General features: G+C 36.6%; 1 protein-coding gene across 15 annotated transcripts; it reads left to right on the forward strand.

Annotated features, from left to right (window-relative positions):
* The first annotated feature begins 83 nt into the window (after nt 1-83).
* Nucleotides 84-22995, forward strand: LOC127522517 (inter-alpha-trypsin inhibitor heavy chain H3-like). Of its 15 annotated transcripts, none has more exons than XM_051912600.1 (22): nt 84-252; nt 1015-1178; nt 1377-1481; nt 1568-1730; nt 1808-1918; nt 2019-2147; nt 2240-2356; nt 2644-2812; nt 2890-3000; nt 3469-3650; nt 3749-3928; nt 4169-4296; nt 4365-4537; nt 18857-18895; nt 19276-19353; nt 20007-20036; nt 20121-20177; nt 21135-21248; nt 21352-21526; nt 21627-21775; nt 22415-22520; nt 22600-22995. In XM_051912600.1, the coding sequence occupies exons 1-22, from the start codon at nt 175-177 to the stop codon at nt 22712-22714; spliced, it is 2673 nt and encodes an 890-aa protein (XP_051768560.1). In that variant the 5' UTR covers nt 84-174; the 3' UTR covers nt 22715-22995. The 15 variants fall into 15 exon arrangements, with proteins under 15 accessions (XP_051768560.1, XP_051768556.1, XP_051768559.1 ...); XM_051912596.1 differs by lacking the exon at nt 4365-4537 and adding an exon at nt 18231-18403 and having other exon boundaries at nt 19276-19419; nt 22436-22520; XM_051912599.1 differs by lacking the exon at nt 4365-4537 and adding an exon at nt 18231-18403.
* The last annotated feature ends 296 nt before the right edge of the window (nt 22996-23291 follow it).

Below are 23291 nucleotides of genomic sequence, written 5' to 3' on the forward strand. Positions count from 1 at the left end.
TAATATATTTTCTAAAAAAAAAAAGCATGCCTCAATATTGACTTTTGAGGAGTTCAAGAGACTGATTACAAATAAAGGGGGTGGTTCCTGAATCCGGTCAATAATAGCCAATCGCATGATGTGGTCAGGAGTTTAAAGGAGTGTGCATTTCGAGGTCTGTTTTCTGAGCAGGTCATGATGGATCGAGCAGCTCTCAGACTGATTCTCTTGGGTGTCTTTCTCATCTCAGCCAGTTCACAACCTGTTAAGAAGGTGAGGGACAAGTCTCAGATTAAGATGAAGATGTGTCAAAATTCTAAAAACAGATTAATTTGTATTTGAGATGAAGATCCAGACAAACTAGATCTATTTTATGTTGAATATACAGTGTTCAAAGGTTCGAGAAATTAATACTTTTAATCATTAAATTGATTACAAAAGATTTCTATTTCATATAAAAGCTGTTGTTTTAAACTTTATTCATCAAAGAATCCTAAAAAAAAACGTATTATGGTTTCCACTAAATTAATATTAGTGTTTTAACACTAATAACAACTGTTTCTTAAGCAGAAAATCAGCATAGAATGATTTCTGAAAGATCATGTGACACTGAAGACTGGAGTAATGATGCTGAAAATGCAGCTTTGCCATCACAGGAATAAATTATATTTTAAAATGTAATATGATAGAAAACTGTTATTTTAAACTGCAAAAATATTTCACAAAATTACTGATTTTAGAGGTTTTTAGATCAAATAAATGCAGCATTGGTAAGCCTAAGAAGCTTCTTTCAGAAATTAAAGATTGTACTGATTTTTGACCAGCAGTGTATCATTTAAAATGCAGTTTGAGTAAAGAGAACTATCTATTGCTCAATAGTTTACACTGAGATGTAGTCATCAAAATGTATTTGTTGTTTAGTCCAAAGGCCTTTTCTTCATGCCATTTTCGTGCAGTAAATATTTGAACAATCCCACACAAAAAGGAGTAAATGTGCACCATCTAATTTGACTGTACAGTTTAATGTCTCAACAGAAACAAGATGTGGATATATACAGCTTCTACATTAACTCCACGGTCACCAGTCGCTACGCCACAACGGTCATCACAAGCCGTGTGGCGAACACACTGAATGAATCTCAAGAGATCCAGTTTGAGGTCAAGATACCCAAGACTGCCTTCATCAGCAAATTCAGAATGTAGGGAACATGAGTAGTGTTATATAAGTAGAGATAAAGTGGTAAAGAAGCCATTTATAACATGTTGGTCTCAGGTCATGTCCATTATAATGCAGCTAAACAACAACAACAAAAGATTTATTAATTATTTTATGAAGTACTGTATGTATGAGATACACATACAGCATTAAGAGGATGTCATTGTCATTTTCTCCATAGGACCATAGAGGGGAAGACATATGATGGCGTTGTGAAGGGAAAACAGGAAGCTCAGCAGCAGTACAGTAAAGCAGTATCTCGAGGACAAAGTGCTGGACTGATCAAGTACAGGACATAAAAAAAAAAACAGGTCCATAAAATGTGTTTTTATAGCATGTTTAGTAATATGCTGGGATTCATTTATATTTCAGATCTGTTGGAAGGACTTTAGAAGACTTTAAAACTTCAGTGACGGTGGCTGCTTTTAGTAAAGTGACCTTTGAGTTGACCTACGAAGAACTGCTAAAGCGTCGCCTCGGCAAATATGAGTTACTCATCAATGCCCAACCGATGCAGCCGGTGGCAGATTTCAAGGTAGAAGAAGAAATGAAAAACAAATAGATAATCAGTTTAGATGGATTGAAAGATCATTTTTCTTTTACTCACATTAGATGGATGTACACATCCAAGAGAAACCAGGAATTTCCTTCTTGGAGGTGAAAGGAGATTTCAGCACCGGTGATCTGGCCAATGCCATCAAAACGACCAGAGCAGACAAAGACGTAAGAGCTTAAAATGAGGGTAAAACCCTTAGCTTAGATGTTCTCATTATGCTACTATACTTCAAACAAAGTGACCAGATGACCAAACTGATCATTTCAGGCATGGGTGACCTTCTACCCCACTCGAGATCAACAGACCAAGTGTAAAAGCTGTGGAGAAAATGGACTGAATGGTGACCTGCTTATAACATACGATGTTGAGAGACAAAATCCTAAAGGAGAAGTTATGGTACATTTTTCAATAACATGCTTTACAAGAGTAAAATAAATTTCACAAAAAGACTTGAATGATATTCAGAATGTTCTTTTGTTTTCTCTCAGGTATCAAATGGCTATTTTGTCCACTACTTTGCACCCTCTGATGTTCCACGTATTCCCAAAAATGTGGTGTTTATCATTGACCAGAGCGGTTCTATGCACGGCAGAAAAATAGATCAGGTAAATGTCAACGTTTCAGCCAAATCAACCAAAAGGATAAGAAGCTATGAAAAATTTGATGGTAAAACCACTGAAGGACATTTTTTGATGGATCTTGCAGCATTGTGCATTTATATGTTAAAAGAACAGGGATTTCAGTATTGAAATCAATGTGGATTTGCTTAGTTTAAATTTGTAAAATAAATAAATAAATAAATAAATAAACTGCGCATATCTGGTAAATGAATATGCAGTCATAATGGAGAAAGAATAACTTTCAGGTTTTGTGACAGAGTGTTTTTCTTTAGACTCGTTTGGCACTGCTAAGGATTTTAAGTGATCTTGATGAGGATGACCACTTTGGATTGATCACCTTCGACAGTGACATTGACACATGGAAGCGTGAACTCCTGAAAGCTACCAAGCAAAACCTGGAGAATGCAAAATCTTTTGTGAAGGAGATCAGAGAAAGAGGAGGTGAGTTACTGATGCTAAAATGGGGAGTAAGAAAGTTGTTCCTCAAAGTGACACAACTGTGTTTGTTCTTCCTTTAGCCACAGACATAAACGCTGCAGTTCTAGCAGGAGTGGACATGATCAATCGACATCCACGAGAGGGAACCGCCTCCATCCTGATCCTGCTGACTGATGGAGATCCCACTTCAGGCACAGATTCACACTGACAAACACGAGCTAATGGTGTTTTATCATAGCACTAGTTCACTCAGTATAATTAGAAGACCTGTTAATAAAGGTTTTAGACCTAATTTAAAAGCGTGTAGGACCAGAAGATTATTATCATGAATTATTTGGTTCTTGTCTTCGTCAGTAAGAGAAAAGAATAAGAAATATGAAATCGTCCAATGCATCCATTGCTTTCTGATCACTCAAATGTCATAATAGTGATTAATAAAAGGTTAATCACTGTTAATAAAAGGTTTTAGACACCTTATTAAAATACCTATAGGACCAGTGGATTATTATCCTGACCAATTAAATTTTTTTCTTTTTTAGTAAGAGAAAATATGAAATTGTCCAATGCATTCATTGCTTTCTGATCATTTAAAAAATGTCATAATTATGATTTTCAAGCATGTACTGTAGGTAGTCTAACTTATTTTTTCTCTCTAACAGGTGAAACTAACATAGAGAGGATAATGGCCAATGTGAAAGAGGCCATTGGGCTGAAGTTTCCCCTCTATTGTCTTGGTTTTGGACATGATGTTAACTTTGACTTCCTGACAAAGATGTCACTGGAAAATGGTGGAGTTGCTCGCAGGATTTATGAAGATTCGGACGCTGATCTACAGCTGCAGGTGGACTACAGAGAATCAGCTGTGAATTCATCCTCAGTTCTCATCTGTTCTGTGTTTGAATGCATTTAAACCCTTTATTTTGGTTTGTTATATTGTAGGGCTTCTATGAGGAAGTTGCCGTCCCTCTCCTCACTGATATTCAACTTAAATACACAGGAGGGACAAACCTTACCAAGACCAGCTTTACCCTGTACTTCAACGGCTCTGAGATTGTGGTATCAGGACAAATCACAGACAACAGTGTGGAGAGTTTCACCACTGAAGTCATTGCAGTATCAGTAAGATCATTATGGTGCTTTACAGATTGTATCAAATTGGTAGGGATTGAGTGGGCTGTTTTTTTTTTTTTCTCAGCAGTCTCAGCTGAGGTCATTATATTGGATATTAGGATCATTGATGGTCAGTTGTTTAAGAGTTTGGAATAATGGTCACTTTGTTTTCAGATAAAGTTATTAGTGAAAGTGGTAATGACAACATTCCTGATAAAAATGTTCATTAGTATTATTATTTCTGAGCAGAAAGACAATAATGTGACGTATCAAGACACTATAATGATAAAAGACCCCAGTGATGTCCCACCTGAGAATGAAGATTTCATGCAGAGACTGTGGGCCTACCTTACAGTGAAGCAACTTCTAGAAAGGCAGTAAGTTTATGGAGTGATACGACATTCTGCATTTTAAACTGGACATTGAGGACATCTTTCTGTCTCAGGGTGCTTCTTAAAGGACAAGAGAAAGAGGATGAAGAGAAAGAAGCTCTCAAACTCTCTCTGAAATACCAGTTTGTCACCCCCCTCACCTCTATGGTCGTCACTAAGCCACAGAAAGATGAAGTGGAAGTTGCCGAAAAACCCAAAGAGGGAGGAAAGGGTCCCAGACCTCCAGGTGAGAACTGAGGGGTTTTAGTATCTTACAAACCTTGTAAATGAAAGTGTGCAAATATTTGACCTTTAACAAAAGAGTAAGGTCCATTTTATGCAGCAAAATAAACACAGTGACAGTGATGGCAGCTATATGAAAAGTTATGTATGAATGTATTAATCAAGCTTTGCATCAGCTGCATCATAGGTTAACCAAAACATCTAATAAAATACATGATACTACTTTATTTGTGCATCCTATATGCATCTGATTGTGTATCTGAACTTGAATAGATTCAGCGACTGTATTCACGCATTTATTTTTATTTACACAAGGGGGTTGAAATGTCATAATCACTTGTGAAATAGTTTTAATTAATTACTGTACAGTTTATTTCATTACAAAATATATTATCAGTATAACAGTTAACAATTAACATGAACATCAGCATGTCTCCTTTTGTCAGAAATGAGTGCAGAATCTTAAATATTCCTCCTTCAGTTTCTGTCATAACATTGCTTGGTTTTAGAATGTTCAAAATTCTAAACTTTTTTCCCCCACGTTTCAAATGAAAGAAAATCACAGATTTGGACTTGTCGCCCACTGTATACTGTGAATAACACACTTCTCTTTCTTTTTTAATCAGTAATGGGTTTCCGACCTTCATCTCCTGCATGTAGGTATAAAATGGTGAACCAACAGTTCATTTACTCAAACTATTGCAGAGAATTTAAAGTTGTGATGAAATGGAAGTACAAATAGATATTTTCATCTGTATTGTGATGCACATCTGAGTGAAACTGCTTATCAAAAAATGAATAGGATTTTGGGATGAAATACACCTTTTTACCATCTAGGCCACACAAACTTTATTTGAACAAAGTGTTGAAGTCATGCATTGATCACCAGAGAGAAGTCTGTTGATTTCACAGGAAGATCCAGTTTTATAACATGCATTTAAAAAAAAGATGGGGTGAATTTTCATTTTAAACCAAATTCAGTACACTGCATTTGCCTTTAAATTTTTCCCACTTGTTTTATATCCCAGCACGACATAGTCTGCACAGTCTGTCCCGTCTCTCCGGTGAGCGTGGTCGGACTGGTTGGCCTGCTCGGCCTGGTCGGCCTATTCTGCTCAGTAAACCTTCTCCGCCTGCTGCTCATCCAGGGTTGGATGGTATGCCTTTTTTTCTTCTAAACATTGACAAAGACTCCTATACTTTCTCGATAACGTGTTATCACTGCATGCTTTGTTTTTGTTTTTACAAATAATTACTGCAAATTTGCTTTATTAAAAGCAAAATCAAGACTAAATCCACATAAAAAAATGTGTATAGAATTAAGTGAAATAATGCTTTAGGTGTGATTTAGAAATGAAACCTCTTAAAGGGATAGTTCACCCTATCATTTTCTCAACCTAATGTTCTAATGCAGTATGCCCTTCTTTCTTTCTTTTTTTTTTTGTGGACCACAAAAGAAGAATAATAATAAAAAAAAATGTCCCACTCACACTCTTCCATATAATGGCAATGAATTGCATCCAGCGTCAAGCTTTTTAAAAAAGATGCAAAAGCATCTTAGAATGATCCCATGCAACACGTGTTAAATGATACATTAAATGTATCATTTAATGAAAATCCTGACTTTGGCTGTTGGTCTTCTGTGTTCATCTGTGCATCCATGAGACTCTAATAGCACTTCAGTTCACTCCGACTTGCCCAGAAAAACACACAAGTTGTGAGAAATTAAGATTAATAAAAATGCGACATGAAATGCAATCCATGTACCTTCTTCTTTGAGGTGAATATATCCGTTGTTCGTCACAACGAGAAGTTATCGCGTTCACATATCATTAAACTGTCATTCTGACTGTTATCTGACAACCGGAGTCCTTGTCTGGAGATTCAACTCAGTGAAGAAAGTACACAGATGCTTTTCTAAGCGTTGTATTTATAAATTATGCTGCGTTCTCCTTTTGTGGTTTTGAAAAAGTATACTGCATTAAAACAACACCGGGGTGAGTGAATGATGACTAGTTTCATTTTCACTATCCCTTCAATATTAAAAGCAACATTTGGAAATGCATTTTAACATGAAAAGAAAATAATTAAAATATAGCATATGTTTTGTGAAAGTAATTATTATGCAATAGTTTATTAGTAATTGTTTTAGAATTGTTTTTTATAATTGTTTTATTTGATAAATATTTTAGAAAAAATATTTGGTACAATTTAATTACCCCCCCCCCCCCCCCCCCATTCATAGAGAACCCCCCTCGCTCATGGTACGTATGAATGCACTAACTTTGATTTGAGGAATTTTGAAGTCAATTTCAATTGCACCTTCTCTTGCCCTTAGATGAAGTGCCCTTGATTCCATTGAGGAGTGGAATTCTCCCTATTATGTTAGGTAGGCCTACATAAATATCTCTCAAACGTACAAACCTACTGAATTATGTTGGACAATGTTATATAATATTTATAAACCAGCATTTGGTTATGTTCTCTCTTAGTTCCAACAGTTCGTAGCAATCGGTTCCTGCTGTCTGCTGCTGGTCAGTCTAAGCCACTTTGTTTTGACGTTCCTCTTCCTCACAAACTCAAACTGCTACAGGATTCTGCTTCAGGTAACTATTACACATTTAAGGCCCGTTCACACCAAGAATGATAACTTATAAAGATAACAATAAAGATATAGTTCTAAAAATCATTCTAAATATAAAAGAATAGCACTGTCCACAGCACAACTATAACGATTTAAAGAAACTATACCATTGGGTTTACTTTCAGAACGATTTTTTCCAGGTGTTGAACGATAAAACACGGACAGCCAATCAGAATCCATTCTAATTTGGGCTTGCGCATTTAAAATGGCAGACGACATTGCGGAGAATTCGAGAAAAATCCAGATCCAGAAAAAGCCACCAGCCACCGCTGTTTGACAATTCAAACCCCCTTTTCAAGGCTACTTTAAAGAAAATGGATATACAGCAGGTAAAAAAAAAAAAAAACAGTATTGAACATGCCACCCATGCAATCCACAAATGCAAAGAAATCAAACCATAGATGTCCATAAATTATGTGTAATAATGTTAAATGACACAGGGGAAAAGTATTGAACACATGAAGAAAGGTGCAAAAAGGCATGGGATGTCAGGTTTCCGGTGATAAAGGACCCAAAAGCAGAGATATGCTCAATAAACTTTATTAATTCAGCTCAAATAACTGACAACGAACGCAAAGCTCAGGGCCAGACTCAACTCAATAGAGCAGCGAATAATCACAGTCCAGGCAATCTTCAAAAACCAGATAATCAGTCCACGAAGCGTCTAATCCACAAGAAATGCAAGGAGGAGAATCAAACCGGCAAGAGGTCAAAGTCCAGGCGAACAGCAGACGAACACAGAATTAATCCCGGTCCATGATAACTGTCAAGTAGCGGTTGATAAAGATCAGTCCAGACCGACCGCCACAACAGGAGGAAATTTCTGAAGAATAAGTCACTTTAGATGCATGAAGTTGATCAAGGGTTTCAGACCGTCCGAGGATCCAACGGAACAACTGGGCAGATAACAGAGAGAAACGCCAAACGACAAGACTGGTTAACAACAAAAAAGGTATGTGTGAATCGTATGGGAAACAAAACACAATGGCAAAGAAAAGAAACAAAACAGGACATTAAATTGCAGAGAAATCAGAGAAAAAATAACAAACAGCTGCGATATAGCGCAAGCTGCCACACTGATTGCAGAACGCGATCAGCTGAGAGCAACCACCACGTGCAGAAAGAAAACAAAAACAAAAGTTGCAAGAGAAAAGGGACAGATCAAACCCGAGTCCTGACATGGAAAGCCAAGACAATCACTAATTAGAAAGCAATCATGCCCCTTGTCAGTACAAATTAATATTAGCTGGTTCAGTCCCAACTGATGGCCTGTAAAAAGCTGTGTCATTAGCAAGGTGTCACACAAGAAACATCTCATGATGGGTAAAAGCAAAGAGGTCTCTCAAGACCTTCGCAGCCTTATTGTTGCAAAAAATACTGATGTCACTGGTTACAGAAGGATTGCAAAACTTCTGAATGTTTCAGTGAGCACTGTTGGGGCCATAATCCGGAAGTGGAAAGAACATCATTTCACCATAAACCGGCCACAACCAGGTGCTCCTCGCAAGATTTCTGACAGAGGAGTGAAAATAATTATCAGAAGAGTTGTCCAAGAGCCAAGGACCATTTGTGGACAGCTTCAGAAAGACCTGGAATTAGCAGGTACAATTGTTTCAAAGAAAACAATAAGTAACGCACTCAACCGCCATGGCCTGTATGCATGCTCACCACACAAGACTCCATTGCTGAAGAAAAAGCATGTTGAAGCTCATTTTAAATTTGCTGTACAACATTTGGACAAGCCTGTGAAATACTGGAAGAATATAGTCTAGTCAGGTGAGACCAAAATTGAACTCTTTGGATGCCATAATACACACCATGTTTGGAGGAGAAATGGCACTGCACATCACCCCAAAAACACCATACCAACAGTGAAGTTTGGAGGTGGGAACATCATTGTGTGGGGCTGTTTTTCAGCATACGGTACTGGCAAACTTCAAATAATTGAAGGAAGGATGAATGGAAAAATGCTGCTGCCATCTACCAGGATGATGAAGATGAACAAGGGTGGACATTTCAGCAAGATAATGATCCCAAACACTCAATAGGTTTCAGAGAAAGAAAATAAAGCTGCTAGAACCACCTGACTTGAATCCAATTGAAAATCTATGGAAAGAACAAAAGATCAGAGTTCATAGAAGAGGCCCATGGAACCTTCAAGATTTGAAGAAGAATGGGCCAAAATCACACCTGAGCAATGCATGCAACTAGTTTCTCTATACAGGAGGTGTCTTGACGCTGTCATTACCACCAAAGGCTTTTTTACGAAGTATTAAATAAATTTCAGTAAGCGTGTTCAATACTTTTTCCCTGTGTCATTTAACATTATTACACATAACTTAATTTATGGACATCTATGGTTTGATTTCTTGAAAATTTCTTGTCAATAGCACCTTTAGAAATATATTTACTGAGAAAAATGGTGACGTGTTCAATACTTATTTTACCCGCTGTATAGAAAACAATCAGACATACCCTCGGAATAAATGGTAAGATGTGATCATTATGCCAGGCTAGCAAACGGTGTAAAATAAAATTGGTATCTAGCCCTAGTTTTGACAACATTGTCTTGCTTCCTTTGAAGTTGCAGTGAAAAAGACTAGATTAGATCGATTACTCTAGCTATTCATTCGAAACATAACATGCTGAGGACATCTGCTGGTTAAAGCTGTGTAGATGCAACAAGAACAGCAAAAACAGGTACACAATTTGAAACCGCAGCACGTGAGCTTAGAACAAACAGACTGTTATCGTTCATTGGTGTGGATGCAGATGTAGTTATCGTTATAGTTATCTTTATAGTTATCGTTCTTGGTGTGAACGGGCCTTTACTCTACATGCCCATCCTTTTGAATGTCATCTTTTGTAAATGAATGTTTTGTACATACACTTATATGTGACTTTCTGTGTGTCTTAGAGTTCTCTATGAATGGAAAATCCATAACTAGACGAAAGGGATTCAGTCAAATTGTCTTTCATTACAAAACAAACCATCACCTGACAATAAACACAAGTTCTATCAGATACCACGATGGCCAAAATGATGTTGAGTTTTTGTGGGGCCAGGAACCTACTCAACACAGTACAGAGGGGTATATACTGCCTCAAACTATATGTGTTTTACTACGTTTGTGAATGTTATAGCCACTTTCTGTGAATAAGAAATTAATTCATCCATTTTTTCGGTTTCAACAGCATGTCTCTGATTCTACAGAGTAATGAAATGGATGTTACAATGGGAAACATACGCGTTGTTATTCTTCTTCACAAGAAAAATGGTGACGTGTTTCTGTGGCCTGCCGTTCGGCAACAGCCAAAAGATATCAGTTTGATGGGTATTTTAGGTAAGAGTGCTTCACTGATTAAACATTTAAACATGTATTAACACAACTGACCCAGCTAACAGGGAATGTTCTCAGAGCTTTAGCAAGTGTTTTTACAAGGTTCTCTCAAGATATGAACAAACTTTCTTCCAGTAACATTAACAGAATGTTTGTTTAAAATGATCTGGTCTTTAATATGTTCTGAATACATTAGCATGAAAATGTTATTTTTATATATAGTTCAGTCATGAAACTCTAGAGGGCGCAATCTGCAAGCAATCACATCATTACCAAGCACAAGCTGATTGGCCTCTGCTGATCTTGCAGCCAATGAGATTGCTTGCTCAACATTTAAATAGTGTAGTTCAGTGTTCACTGTAATCTGGCCGTGCAGTGTGCTATCAGAGTTCCTCTGAACCCCTCCACCTCCTCCAGCTCCACCTGCCTAGATCTGTTACTGGATTTATGTCTATTTATGCAGCATCAGCATATCTTACATGCTCACAGCAGTGTGTCTGTGTATCTATTAGCAGTAGCAAGTCCATAGTTGCTCTGCAGCAGAAGCAATAATCAACAGCAGCAGCAGCATAGCAGAGAACATTTTTTTGTTAGCAGGGTGAGAAATTAAATGGTAAATTCTGATTTGTAACTTGGTTTATTAAACCCTCACGGGATAAAATCTCAATAACTGGATAATATTGAAGGAAAAGCTGAGGCTTCATATGAGGAGATTCAAGGATCTCAAACACCAACTCTAAAGATAATGGACCAGGAAGTGAAGGCGAGCTGGTAAGTGATCAAAAGATGTAAACACAGCTGATTTTTTCTTTTATTATATATCCGTTTTAATCTATGAATGTATCTATAGGGAGGATGTCACAGACTACACACTTCCTTCAACTCCAGTTATCAAATGTTGGCTTGTCCCGTTCCAGACTGTGATGCAGGGAGACATTTCTGATTTCACTGTCACTCAGCTGTAGAGTTCAAAGACAAATTATAAACTGGGATAGAGAATGTTTCTGTGTAAAACACTTGCTGATGTTTGTTTTAAGTATTTTTTCAGTCATTGGCAATAGACTGTCTGTCTACAGTATGTATCTATAAATTTTATGTATACATAGCAACCCTTTGATTGGTGCCTTTCTAAGTATTGATTGTAATTATTTCTGTATGTATGCATTTTTTGAGGTCATGTCTGATAATAAAATAAAAACAGCAACAAAAAAAAACTTCTACAGAATGTGAAGTATTTAGAAGTTATATAGATAATATATTTTCTAAAAAAGCATGCCTCAATATTGACTTTTGAGGAGTTCAAGAGGCTGTGATTACAAATAAAGGGGGTGGTTCCTGAATCCGGTCAATAATAGCCAATCGCATGATGTGGTCAGGAGTTTAAAGGAGTGTGCATTTCGAGGTCTGTTTTCTGAGCAGGTCATGATGGATCGAGCAGCTCTCAGACTGATTCTCTTGAGCGTCTTTCTCATCTCAGCCAGTTCACAACCTGTTAAGAAGGTGAGGGACAAGTCTCAGATTAAGATGAAGATGTGTCAAAATTCTACAAACAGATTAATTATTTGTATTTGAGATGAAGATCCAGACAAACTAGATATGTTTCATACATGTTGAATATACAGTGTTTAAAAGTTTGAGAAATTAATACTTTTAATCATTAAATTGATCAAACGTGACAGTCTAGAGTGATGTTACAAAAGATTTCTATTTCATATAAAAGCTGTTGTTTTAAACATTATTCATCAAAGAATCCTAAAAAAAATGTATCACGGTTTCCACAAAATTAATATTAGTGTTTTTAACACTAATAACAACTGTTTCTCAAGCAGAAAATCAGCATATTAGAATGATTTCTGAAGGATCATGTGACACTGAAGACTGGAGTAATGATGCTGAAAATGCAGCTTTGCCATCACAAGAATAAATTATATTTTAAAATGTAATATGATAGAAAACTGTTATTTTAAACTGCAAAAATATTTCACAAAATTACTGATTTAAGAGGGTTTTTTAGATCAAATAAATGCAGCATTGGTAAGCCTAAGAAGCTTCTTTCAGAAATTAAAGATCGTACTGATTTTTGACTAGCAGTGTATCATTTAAAATGCAGTTTGAGTAAAGAGAACTATCTATTGCTCAATAGTTTACACTGAGATGTAGTAATCAAAATTTGTTGTTTAGTCCAAAGGCCTTTTCTTCATGCCATTTTCGTGCAGTAAATATTTGAACAATCCCACACAAAAAGGAGGAGTAAATGTGCACCATCCAATTTGACTGTACTGTTTGATGTCTCAACAGAAACAAGATGTGGATATATACAGCTTCTACATTAACTCCACGGTCACCAGTCGCTACGCCACAACGGTCATCACAAGCCGTGTGGCAAACACACTGAATGAATCTCAAGAGATTCAGTTTGAGGTCAAGATACCCAAAACTGCCTTCATCAGCAAATTCAGAATGTAGGGAACATGAGTAGTGTTATATAAGTAGAGATAAAGTGGTAAAAAAGCATTTATAACATGTTGGTCTCAGGTCATGTCCATTATAATACAGCTAAACAACAACAAAATAAAAATTTATTAATTATTTTATGCATTATGTTTGAGATACACATATTACGAGGATGTTATTGTCATTTTCTCCATAGGACCATAGAGGGGAAGACATATGATGGTGTGGTGAAGGAAAAACAGGAAGCTCAGCAGCAGTACAGTGAAGCAGTATCTCGAGGACAAAGTGCTGGACTGATCAAGTACAGGACATTAAAAATAAAAATAGGTCCATAAAATGTGTTTTTATAGCATGTTTAGTAATATGCTGGGATTCATTTCTATTTCAGATCCGTTGGAAGGACTTTAGAAGACTTTAAAACTTCAGTGACGGTGGCTGCTTTTAGTAAAGTGACCTTTGAGTTGACCTACGAAGAACTGCTAAAGCGTCGCCTCGGCAAATATGAGTTACTCATCAATGCCCATCCGATGCAGCCGGTGGCAGATTTCAAGGTAGAAGAAGAAACAAAGAACAAATAGATAATCAGTTTAGATGGATAGAAAGATCATATTTCTTTTACTCACATTAGATGGATGTACACATCCAAGAGAAACCAGGAATTTCCTTCTTGGAGGTGAAAGGAGATTTGAGCACCGGTGATCTGGCCAATGCCATCAAAACCACCAGAGCAGACAAAGACGTAAGAGCTTAAAATGAGGGTAAAACCCTTAGCTTAGATGTTCTCATTATGCTACTACACTTCAAACAAAGTGACCAGATGAGCAAACTGATCATTTCAGGCATGGGTGACCTTCTACCCCACTCGAGATCAACAGACCAAGTGTAAAAGCTGTGGAGAAAATGGAATGAATGGTGACCTGCTTATAACATACGATGTTGAGAGACAAAATCCTAAAGGAGAAGTTATGGTACATTTTTCAATAACGTGCTTTACGAGAGTAAAATAAATTTTACAAAGGATTTTGAAAGACTGGCTATGTAAAAAGACTTGAATGATATTTAGAATGTTCTTTTGTTTTCTCTCAGGTATCAAATGGCTATTTTGTCCACTACTTTGCACCCTCTGATGTTCCACGTATTCCCAAAAATGTGGTGTTTATCATTGACCGGAGCGGTTCTATGCACGGCAGAAAAATAGATCAGGTAAATGTCAATGTTTCATGGATTTGGATTAGCTTGCTTTAAATTAGTAAAAAAAAAAAAGCCCATATCTGGTAAATAAATATGCAGTCATAATGGAGAAAGAATAACTTTCAGGTTTTGTGACAGAGTGTTTTTCTTTAGACTCGTTTGGCACTGCTAAGGATTTTAAGTGATCTTGATGAGGATGACCACTTTGGATTGATCACCTTCGACAGTGACATTGACACATGGAAGCGTGAACTCCTGAAAGCTACCAAGCAAAACCTGGAGAATGCAAAATCTTTTGTGAAGGAGATCAGAGATAGAGGAGGTGAGTTCTCAATGCTAAATGGGGAGTAAGAAAGTTGTACCTCAAAGTGACGCAACTATGTTTGTTCTTCCTTTAGCCACAGACATAAACAGTGCAGTTCTAGCAGGAGTGGGCATGATCAATCGACATCCACGAGAGGGAACCGCCTCCATCCTGATCCTGCTGACTGATGGAGATCCCACTTCAGGCACAGATTCACACTGACAAACACGAGCTAATGGTGTTTTATCATAGCACTAGTTCACTCAGTCAACTGTGCTTCATGAATAGAAAAACACTTTAACTGACATCCTATAATAATCCATTCTAATAAGACCTGTTAATAAAAGGTTTTAGACCTAGTTTAAATACCTGTAGGACCAGAAGATGATTATCATGACCAATTTGGTTCTTGTCTTTGTCAGTAAGAGAAAAGAATAAGAAATATGAAATTGTCCAATGCACCCATTGCTTTCTGATCACTCAAAAATGTAATAATTATGATTTTCAAGCATGTACTGTGGGTAGTCTTATTTTTTCTCTCTAACAGGTGAAACTAACATAGAGAGGATAATGGCCAATGTGAAAGAGGCCATTGGGCTGAAGTTTCCCCTCTATTGTCTTGGTTTTGGACATGATGTTAACTTTGACTTCCTGACAAAGATGTCACTGGAAAATGGTGGAGTTGCTCGCAGGATTTATGAAGATTCGGACGCTGATCTACAGCTGCAGGTGGACTACAGAGAATCAGCTGTGAATTCATCCTCAGTTCTTATCTGTTCTGTGTTTGAATGCATTTAAACCCTTTATTTTGGTTTGTTATATTGTAGGGCTTCTATGAGGAAGTTGCCGTCCCTCTCCTCACTGATATTCACCTTAAATACACAGGAGGGACAAACCTTACCAAGACCAGCTTTACCCTGTACTTCAACGGCTCTGAGATTGTGGTATCAGGACAAATCACAGACAACAGTGTGGAGAGTTTCACCACTGAAGTCATTGCAGTATCAGTAAGATCATTATGGTGCTTTACAAATTGTATCAAATTGGTAGGGATTGAGTGGGCTGTTTTTTTCTCGGCAGGTCATTATATTGGATATAAGGATCATTGATGGTCAGTTGTTTAGTTTGGAATAGGGGTGTAACAGTACACAAAACTGACGGTTCGATACGTACCTCGGTTTTGAAGTCATGGTTTGGTACAGCAGGGGGAGAAAACTAAACAAAACTGCTTTTTTAAATTTACTGAACAAGTTGTGTCTCTGTCTTTAAATGAATTCAGTTATAATTAAAAGTTTCTTAAGGATAAAAAAAATTCTCTGCTAATGCTGTAAACTATATAGGGAGACCTTATTTGCACATTACTATAATATTAAAGGTTCAGAGCCCAAAAGATTAGCCTAAATTCAGCTATTTATTTTTAGATATAATAATCAACACTCAAATAACAAATTGTATGCAAACTTGTAAACAGCACATAAGGCAGTTTTTGCATTAACTTCTAAATCTAATTATAAAATTATGTTTTAATTCCAATTCGTTAAAATATAATCATTTATACAGTGGTTGCATTTTCATAACAGATTTATTTACACATACTTTAAATAATCAAGACATCACGAACAAGTTAAGTAAAATATAATGAATATATAGGTTAATAGTTCATTTCTCTGGCGAACTAACAAGCTGTGGACTCGCCTGAGGTAAATGCTATGTTTACAAGCTGTTTTACTGACGTCTTTCCGCCGATGAAACACTGCTTGAGCGATTACTCGAGATATTATACGTTTTAGTATTTAAACATTGGATGTTCATTCATGTTTGTTCTGTAACTAGGATTAAAGAGGAAGAGATGATCGCGTTCATTCGCATTTCAAGCTTTCGCTTGAAATGAGGTGCCTGTACAGTGATCTGTCACGACACATTAAAGAGCGTCAAAACGGCATTTTTTGTTTTGTTTGAATTTCATGGTAAAATGGATAGAATTTGAAAGATGGCACTTTGTTTCTTATCGAAAGTAACAAACTTGCAATGTATAACCATAGACTGTAAAAAAAAAAAAAAAAAAAAAAAAAAGATGGATGACGCGACGCCGCTTCCTTCCATTGTAATGAACTGAACGTAAAACGTTCGACGATGGGCGTTGACATGTTACGCAAAAACGTTAGTTTGGAACCTGGGCATGCGCAAAAGAGTCGTCAGTGGAGCCCGGAGGCGGAGTCGCGGTATCAAACTTCTGCCCAGACGTCTGCATCATCATTCAAGAACAGATCACCTATTTGTTTTATTATCTATTATTATATTTTTCTTTTCCTCCTTCCTTTTTTCATTTGGCTTAAATTATGGCTTAATTACATCTGGCAAAGAGGAATTTACATTTATTTTAAAGTTTAATAATGTACATTGTTCTTTTTTAAAATAAATTACTAGTGATAGCTACAATACATTGGTATAGGTCAAAACAACATATCGTAATTGATGTATTTTAAATATATAAATTATACACAGTTTAAAATTATACCTGTAAAATAATATTCTGTTTCTAGAGCAATAATATTTTTGAAACAGCAAATTCAGTAACATTAGATAAACTCAATAACAGAAACAACTCTAAAATGTCAGAAACGGTCCTGCCATTTTAAATCTAATTAACTAACGTTATGGAGATCGATTGCTGTAGACAGTGCTCTATAATTAATTAGAGTAGGCTATCATTCGTTTTGTCCTGCTAATTATTATTTTATACCCATAAAAATAATTAGTAACTGCCAGATAACGATCACCTGCTTTTTCCCGTCATGGCTAATGTTAGCCGTGTTATCTTAGCTAATAACATTTATTAATTAGCTTATAGCCCACATTTATCGTTACCGAAAAAAGCTCAGTGATCCGTCAGATCCTGTAGATCGGTTAGTACAGTTTACTGCCGAACAACTAATTTTGTCGGTGTGAAATAACACAGAAATCTAAAATTAATAGTTAATTATTATCTTCAATCTCCCCTCCAAGCTCCGACAGTCCTCAGAGAAGCTGTCAATCATAACGACACGCCCCATTTCTATAGCATCAAATTGCTAGCTAAAATCAAACTTGTCACAAAAACGAACATTTGAATATATATAAGCATGATAACAACTACCTTAAATGACCAAAACGATTGTTCAGAAAACTTTATTGGAAGTGTAATTTATTTTTTATTTCGACTCAAGTGCCATTCATTTGCATGGAGAGGGCGGGGTTTATGACCTGTACTGCATCCAGCCACCAGGGGGCGATCAAAGAGCTTTCAGCTTCACTTTTCAGGACATATGAGGCACACCTGGCTATAACGCTGTATTCTTCACGTAGCCTAGATCCAATTGGGCCAGGGCTGGGTGGGGCGCAATCGGTACGCCATGAGAGTATTGCGGTACGTACCGTGGGTGGTGTATCGCGGTTTTTCGGTTTGAATATCATTACACCACTAGTTTGGAATAATGGTCACTTTGTTTTCAGAGAAGGTTATTAGTGAAAGTGGTAATGACAACATTCCTGATGAAAATGTTCACAAGTATTATTACTTCTGAGCAGAAAGGCAGCAGTGTGACGTATCAAGACACTGTAATGATAAAAGACCCCAGTGATGTCCCACCTGAGAATGAAGATTTCATGCAGAGACTGTGGGCCTACCTTACAGTGAAGCAACTTCTGGAAAGGCAGTAAGTTTATGGAGTTATATGACATTCTGCATCTTAAATTGGACATTGAGGACATCTTTCTGTCTCAGGGTGCTTCTTAAAGGACAAGAGAAAGAGGATGAAGAGAAAGAAGCTCTCAAACTCTCTCTGAAATACCAGTTTGTCACCCCCCTCACCTCTATGGTCGTCACTAAGCCACAGAAAGATGAAGTGGAAGTTGCTGACAAACCCAAAGAGGGAGGAGAGGATCCCAGACCTCCAGGTGAGAACTGAGGGGTTTTAGTATCTTACAAACCTTGTAAATGAAAGTGTGCAAATATTTGACCTTTAACAAAAGAGCAAGGTCCATTTTATGCAGCAAAATAAACACAGTGACAGCAGCAATAAGTTATGTATGAATGTATTAATCAAGTTTTGTGGGAATGTCATAATCACTTGTGAAATATTTTAAATGAATTACTATAGTTTATTTCATTAGATAGCATATTTCATAAATTTGAATTAACATGAATTTCAGTATGTCTCCTTTTGTCAAAAATGAGTGCAGAATCTTGAATATTCCTTCTTCATTTTCTGTCATAACATTGATTTTTTAGAATGTTCAAAATTCTAAACTTTGTTTCTAGGTTTAAATAAAAGAAAATCCCAGATTTTGGTCTTGGACTTGTTGCCCACTGTATACTGTGAATAACACTTTTCTCTTTTTTTTAATCAGTAATGGGTTTCCGTCCTTCATCTCGGAATCCTATTGCATGTAGGTATAAAATGGTGAACTAACAGTTCATTTACTCAAACTATTGCAGAGAATTTAAAGTTGTGATGAAATGGAAGTACAAACAGATATTTTCTTCTGTATTGTGATGCACATCTGAGTGAAACTGCTTATCAAAAAATGAATAGGATTTTGGGATGAAATACACCTTTTTACCATCTAGGCCACACAGTTTTGATATTTTGATTAAAAACTACGAGGTCAAAAAAAGAAAAAAAAGAAAAAAAACATACATTAATAGATGATTCACAATAAGTATTATAACATGCTTTTAGAAAATAGATAGGGTGAATTTTAATTTTAAGCTGAATTCAGTATACTGCATCTGCCTTTAATTTTTTCCCACTTGTTTTATATCCCAGCACCAGGATTTAGTCAGTACCATTTCAGTCCTGGTCAGCCCGGTCCGCCTGGTCCGCCTGGTCAGCCTGGTCTAAGCGGTGAGCATGGTTGGCGCAGTCTGGGCAGTTGGCCTGCTCCGCCTGCTGCTCATCCAGGGTTCCATGGTATCCTTTTTTTCTTCTAAAAGTTGACAAAGACTCCTATATTTTCACAATAACATGTTTATCATTGGCTACTTTGTTTTTACAAATAATTACTGCAAATTTGCTTTATAAAAAGCAAAATCAAGAGTAAATCCACATAAAAAAAGTGTAGAGAATTAAATAAAATAATGCATTATGTGCGATTTATGAAGCTTCTTAAAGGGATAGTTCACGCTATCATTTTTACACCCTAATATTCTAATGCAGTATCCCCTTCTTTCTTTTGTGGGCCACAAAAGGAGAATTAAAAAAAAAAGTTTTTTAAAAAAGATGCAAAAGTATCACAGAATGATCCCATGCAACTTGTGTTGTATATTCCAAATGTTATGGGGCTATATGATAGGGCTTGGTAAAAACAAACGGAAATGTAATGTATTATTTAATGAAAATCCTGACTTTGGCCATTAGTCTTCTGTGCTCGACTGTGCATCCGTGAGACTTTTAGCGCTTCAGTTCCCTCCAACTTAACTGCGTTCTCCTTTTGTGGTTTTGAAAAAGACAGAAGAGTTTTGTTTGTTTGTTTGATTGTTTTTGTTTGTTTTTTTTAGGTTTTGATGGTATTGTGATGGCCAGATATCGTACGTATGAATACACTGTAACATTGATTTTGCCTTGTGTCAAGTAAGTCTAATTTGATCAATTGCACCTTCTCTTGCCCTTAGATCAAATGCCCATGATTCCATGGGAGAGTGATGAAACTGTTCTCCCTACTATGTCAGGTACATAAAGATCTCTCAAACGTACCGTATTATGTTGGACAATTTTATATAATAATAGGTTGTTTGCACATGATGTCAATGCTGTGGGGCAAAATGCAGCTGGAGGGCAGGAAGTCATTTTTCTATATAGGAATCACTATCATAAACTCAAAATTCCTATGTTTTGCATAATTTATGGTTGCTCAAATCAATCATACTGAGAAACCACTAGGAGCTTTTTTGTTTTTGACTTGGTTGAATAATCACATTCTTCATGGTATCGTTTGCAGGGAAGAGAAGCTATTTTATCCCATTGCATGATCATTTGGTGTTTTCCCTTAAGTTTTGTAGAATTCTGTTCACAATGTTGATCTGGTTACCGTGAAAATAGTGTCACGCGCTGCTGCTTCAGCCATCATGTGGTAGTTTATGCTGCTTCACAGATTAAACATGACAAAACCCTTACACGCTGTCATTCAGAAATTGACAGATGCTGGTTTGACACTGAACATGCAGAAAATAATGCACATTCAACCAAACTTTCTTCAAATTCCTGTGTCATGTGATCTCAAAAGAAGGAATCTTACCAGATACTGCTCACTTCGAAGCTATAGTTGATGCTCCTACTCCACCTGACTTATCTTCTCTTTGTTCATTCCTTGGATTGATCTAGGGCTGCAACAACTATTCGATAATAATCAATAATGAAAATCATCGACAGCGATTCTCTTTATCGATTAGTCGGGTCTGCCTACCATCCACAGAAATCTACTGATGCTACTAATACTGATACCTAGTGGTCAATAGCAAAAGTAATAGGTCAGTATTATTAAATTGCAGACAAAGATTTTGGATAACTAGGTTGGCTTGTATGTTTGGTGCGGAATGGGTGCGGTATGGGGCCTAACCTCATATTTTTCATAGGGCCTAAAATTGCTAGCAGTGCCCCTGACAGCATTTGGTTATGTTCTTTCTTAGTTCCAACAGTTCGTAGCAATCGGTTCCTGCTGTCTGCTGCTGGACAGTCTAAACCACTTTGTTTTGACATTCCTCTTCCTCACAAACTCAAACTGCTACAGGATTCTGCTTCAGGTAACTATTACACATTTACTCTACATGCCCATCCTTTGAATGTCATCTTTTGTAAATGAATGCTTTGTACATACACTTATATGTGACTTTCTGTGTGTCTTAGAGTTCTCTATGAATGGAGAATCCATGACTAGACGAAAGGGATTCAGTCAAATTGTCTTTCATTACAAAACAAACCGTCGCCTGACAATAAACACAAGGTCTATCAGATACCACGATGGCCAGAATGATGTTGTGTTTTTGTGGGGCCAGGAACCTACTCAACACAGTACAGAGGGGTATATACTGCTCAATCTATATGTGTTTTACTACGTTTGTGTATGTTATAGCCACTTTTTCTGAAGTAGAATTCATTTATCCATTTCTCTGTTTTAACAGCGTGTCTCTGATTCTACGGAGTAATGAAATGGACGTTACAATGGGAAACATACGCGTTGTTATTCTTCTTCACAAGAAAAATGGTGACGCGTTTCTGTGGCCTGCCGTTCGGCAACAGCCAAAAGATGTCAGTTTGATGGGTATTTTAGGTAAGAATGCTTCACTAATTAAACATTTAAACATGTATTAACACAACTGACCCAGCTAACAGGGAATGTTCTCAGAGCTTTAGCAAGTGTTTTTACAAGGTTCTCTCAAGATATGAACAAACTTTTTTCCAGTAACATTAACAGAATGTTTGTTTAAAATGATCTGGTCTTTAATATGTTCTGAATACATTAGCATGAAAATGTTATTTTTATATATAGTTCAGTCATGAAACTCTAGAGGGCGCAATCTGCGAGCAATCACATCGTTACCAAGCACAAGCTGATTGGCCTCTGCTGATCCTGCAGCCAATGAGATTGCTTGCTCAACATTTAATTAATCTAGTTCAGTGTTCACTGTAATCTGGTCCTGCAGTGTGCTATCAGAGCTCCTCTGAACCCCTCCACCTCCTCCTGCCTAGATCTGTTACTGGATTTATGTATGTCTATTTATGCAGCATCAGCATATCTTACATGCTCACAGCAGCGTGTCTGTGTATCTGTTAGCAGTAGCAAGTCCATAGTTGCTCTGCAGCAGCAGCATAGCAGAGAACATATTTTTGTTAGCTTTTTTGTGAACAATAAATGGTAAATTCTGATTTGTAACTTGCTTTATTAAACCACCACGGGATAAAATCTCAGTAACTGTGGATAATTTTGAAGGAAAAGCTGAGGCTTCATATGAGGAGATTCAAGGATCTCAAACACCAACTCTAAAGATAATGGACCAGGAAGTGAAGGCGAGCTGGTAAGTGATCAAAAGATGTAAACAAAGCTGATTTTTTCTTTTATTATATATCCGTTTTAATCTATGAATGTATCTGTAGGGAGGATGTCACAGACTACACACTTCTTTCAACTCCAGTTATCAGATGTTGGCTTGTCCCGTTCCGGACTGTGATGCAGGGAGACATTTCTGATTTCACTGTCACTCAGCTGTAGAGTTCAAAGACAAATTATAAACTGTGATAGAGCATGTTTCTATGTAAAACACTTGCTGATGTTTGTTTTAAGTATATTTTTCAGTCATTTGATGGAAAATATACCTTTTTATGAATTCATCAACATAAAGATGTGTTAGAATATGTATTTAAAATGATCCATCTTCAAAATCTATGTGATTGTAACCATAATATGCTTTTTTGGGATAAACATTTCTTTCCATTAAACACTGTCTCAAGTCACGCTGCTCCTTCTTGTGAATAAACAAACATTTGAACAAATATTAGTTTATTCTTGTTTGCATTAGTAAATGACATATTTAATGTCAATTATAGAATGTAAGTTTAGAATTTTTAGAATTTTTTTTTTAATTTGGAACTACAATAAATCCAGAAACAGAAAAATTAACTTTATGAATATACAAAATTATGGTTTATTCTGCTATATATTCTAGTTAGAAGTCCAAAAGAAATGAAGAGGTAAATAGATGCATGTTTTAACACAGACTGTCCAAAGTTTATATCATAAACCAAGCCATGGCGATTTATTAAACTAAGACAATATACTAATGAGGGAG

Source organism: Ctenopharyngodon idella, chromosome 11, assembly GCF_019924925.1.
Source record: "Ctenopharyngodon idella isolate HZGC_01 chromosome 11, HZGC01, whole genome shotgun sequence".
Lineage (NCBI taxonomy): Eukaryota > Metazoa > Chordata > Actinopteri > Cypriniformes > Xenocyprididae > Ctenopharyngodon > Ctenopharyngodon idella.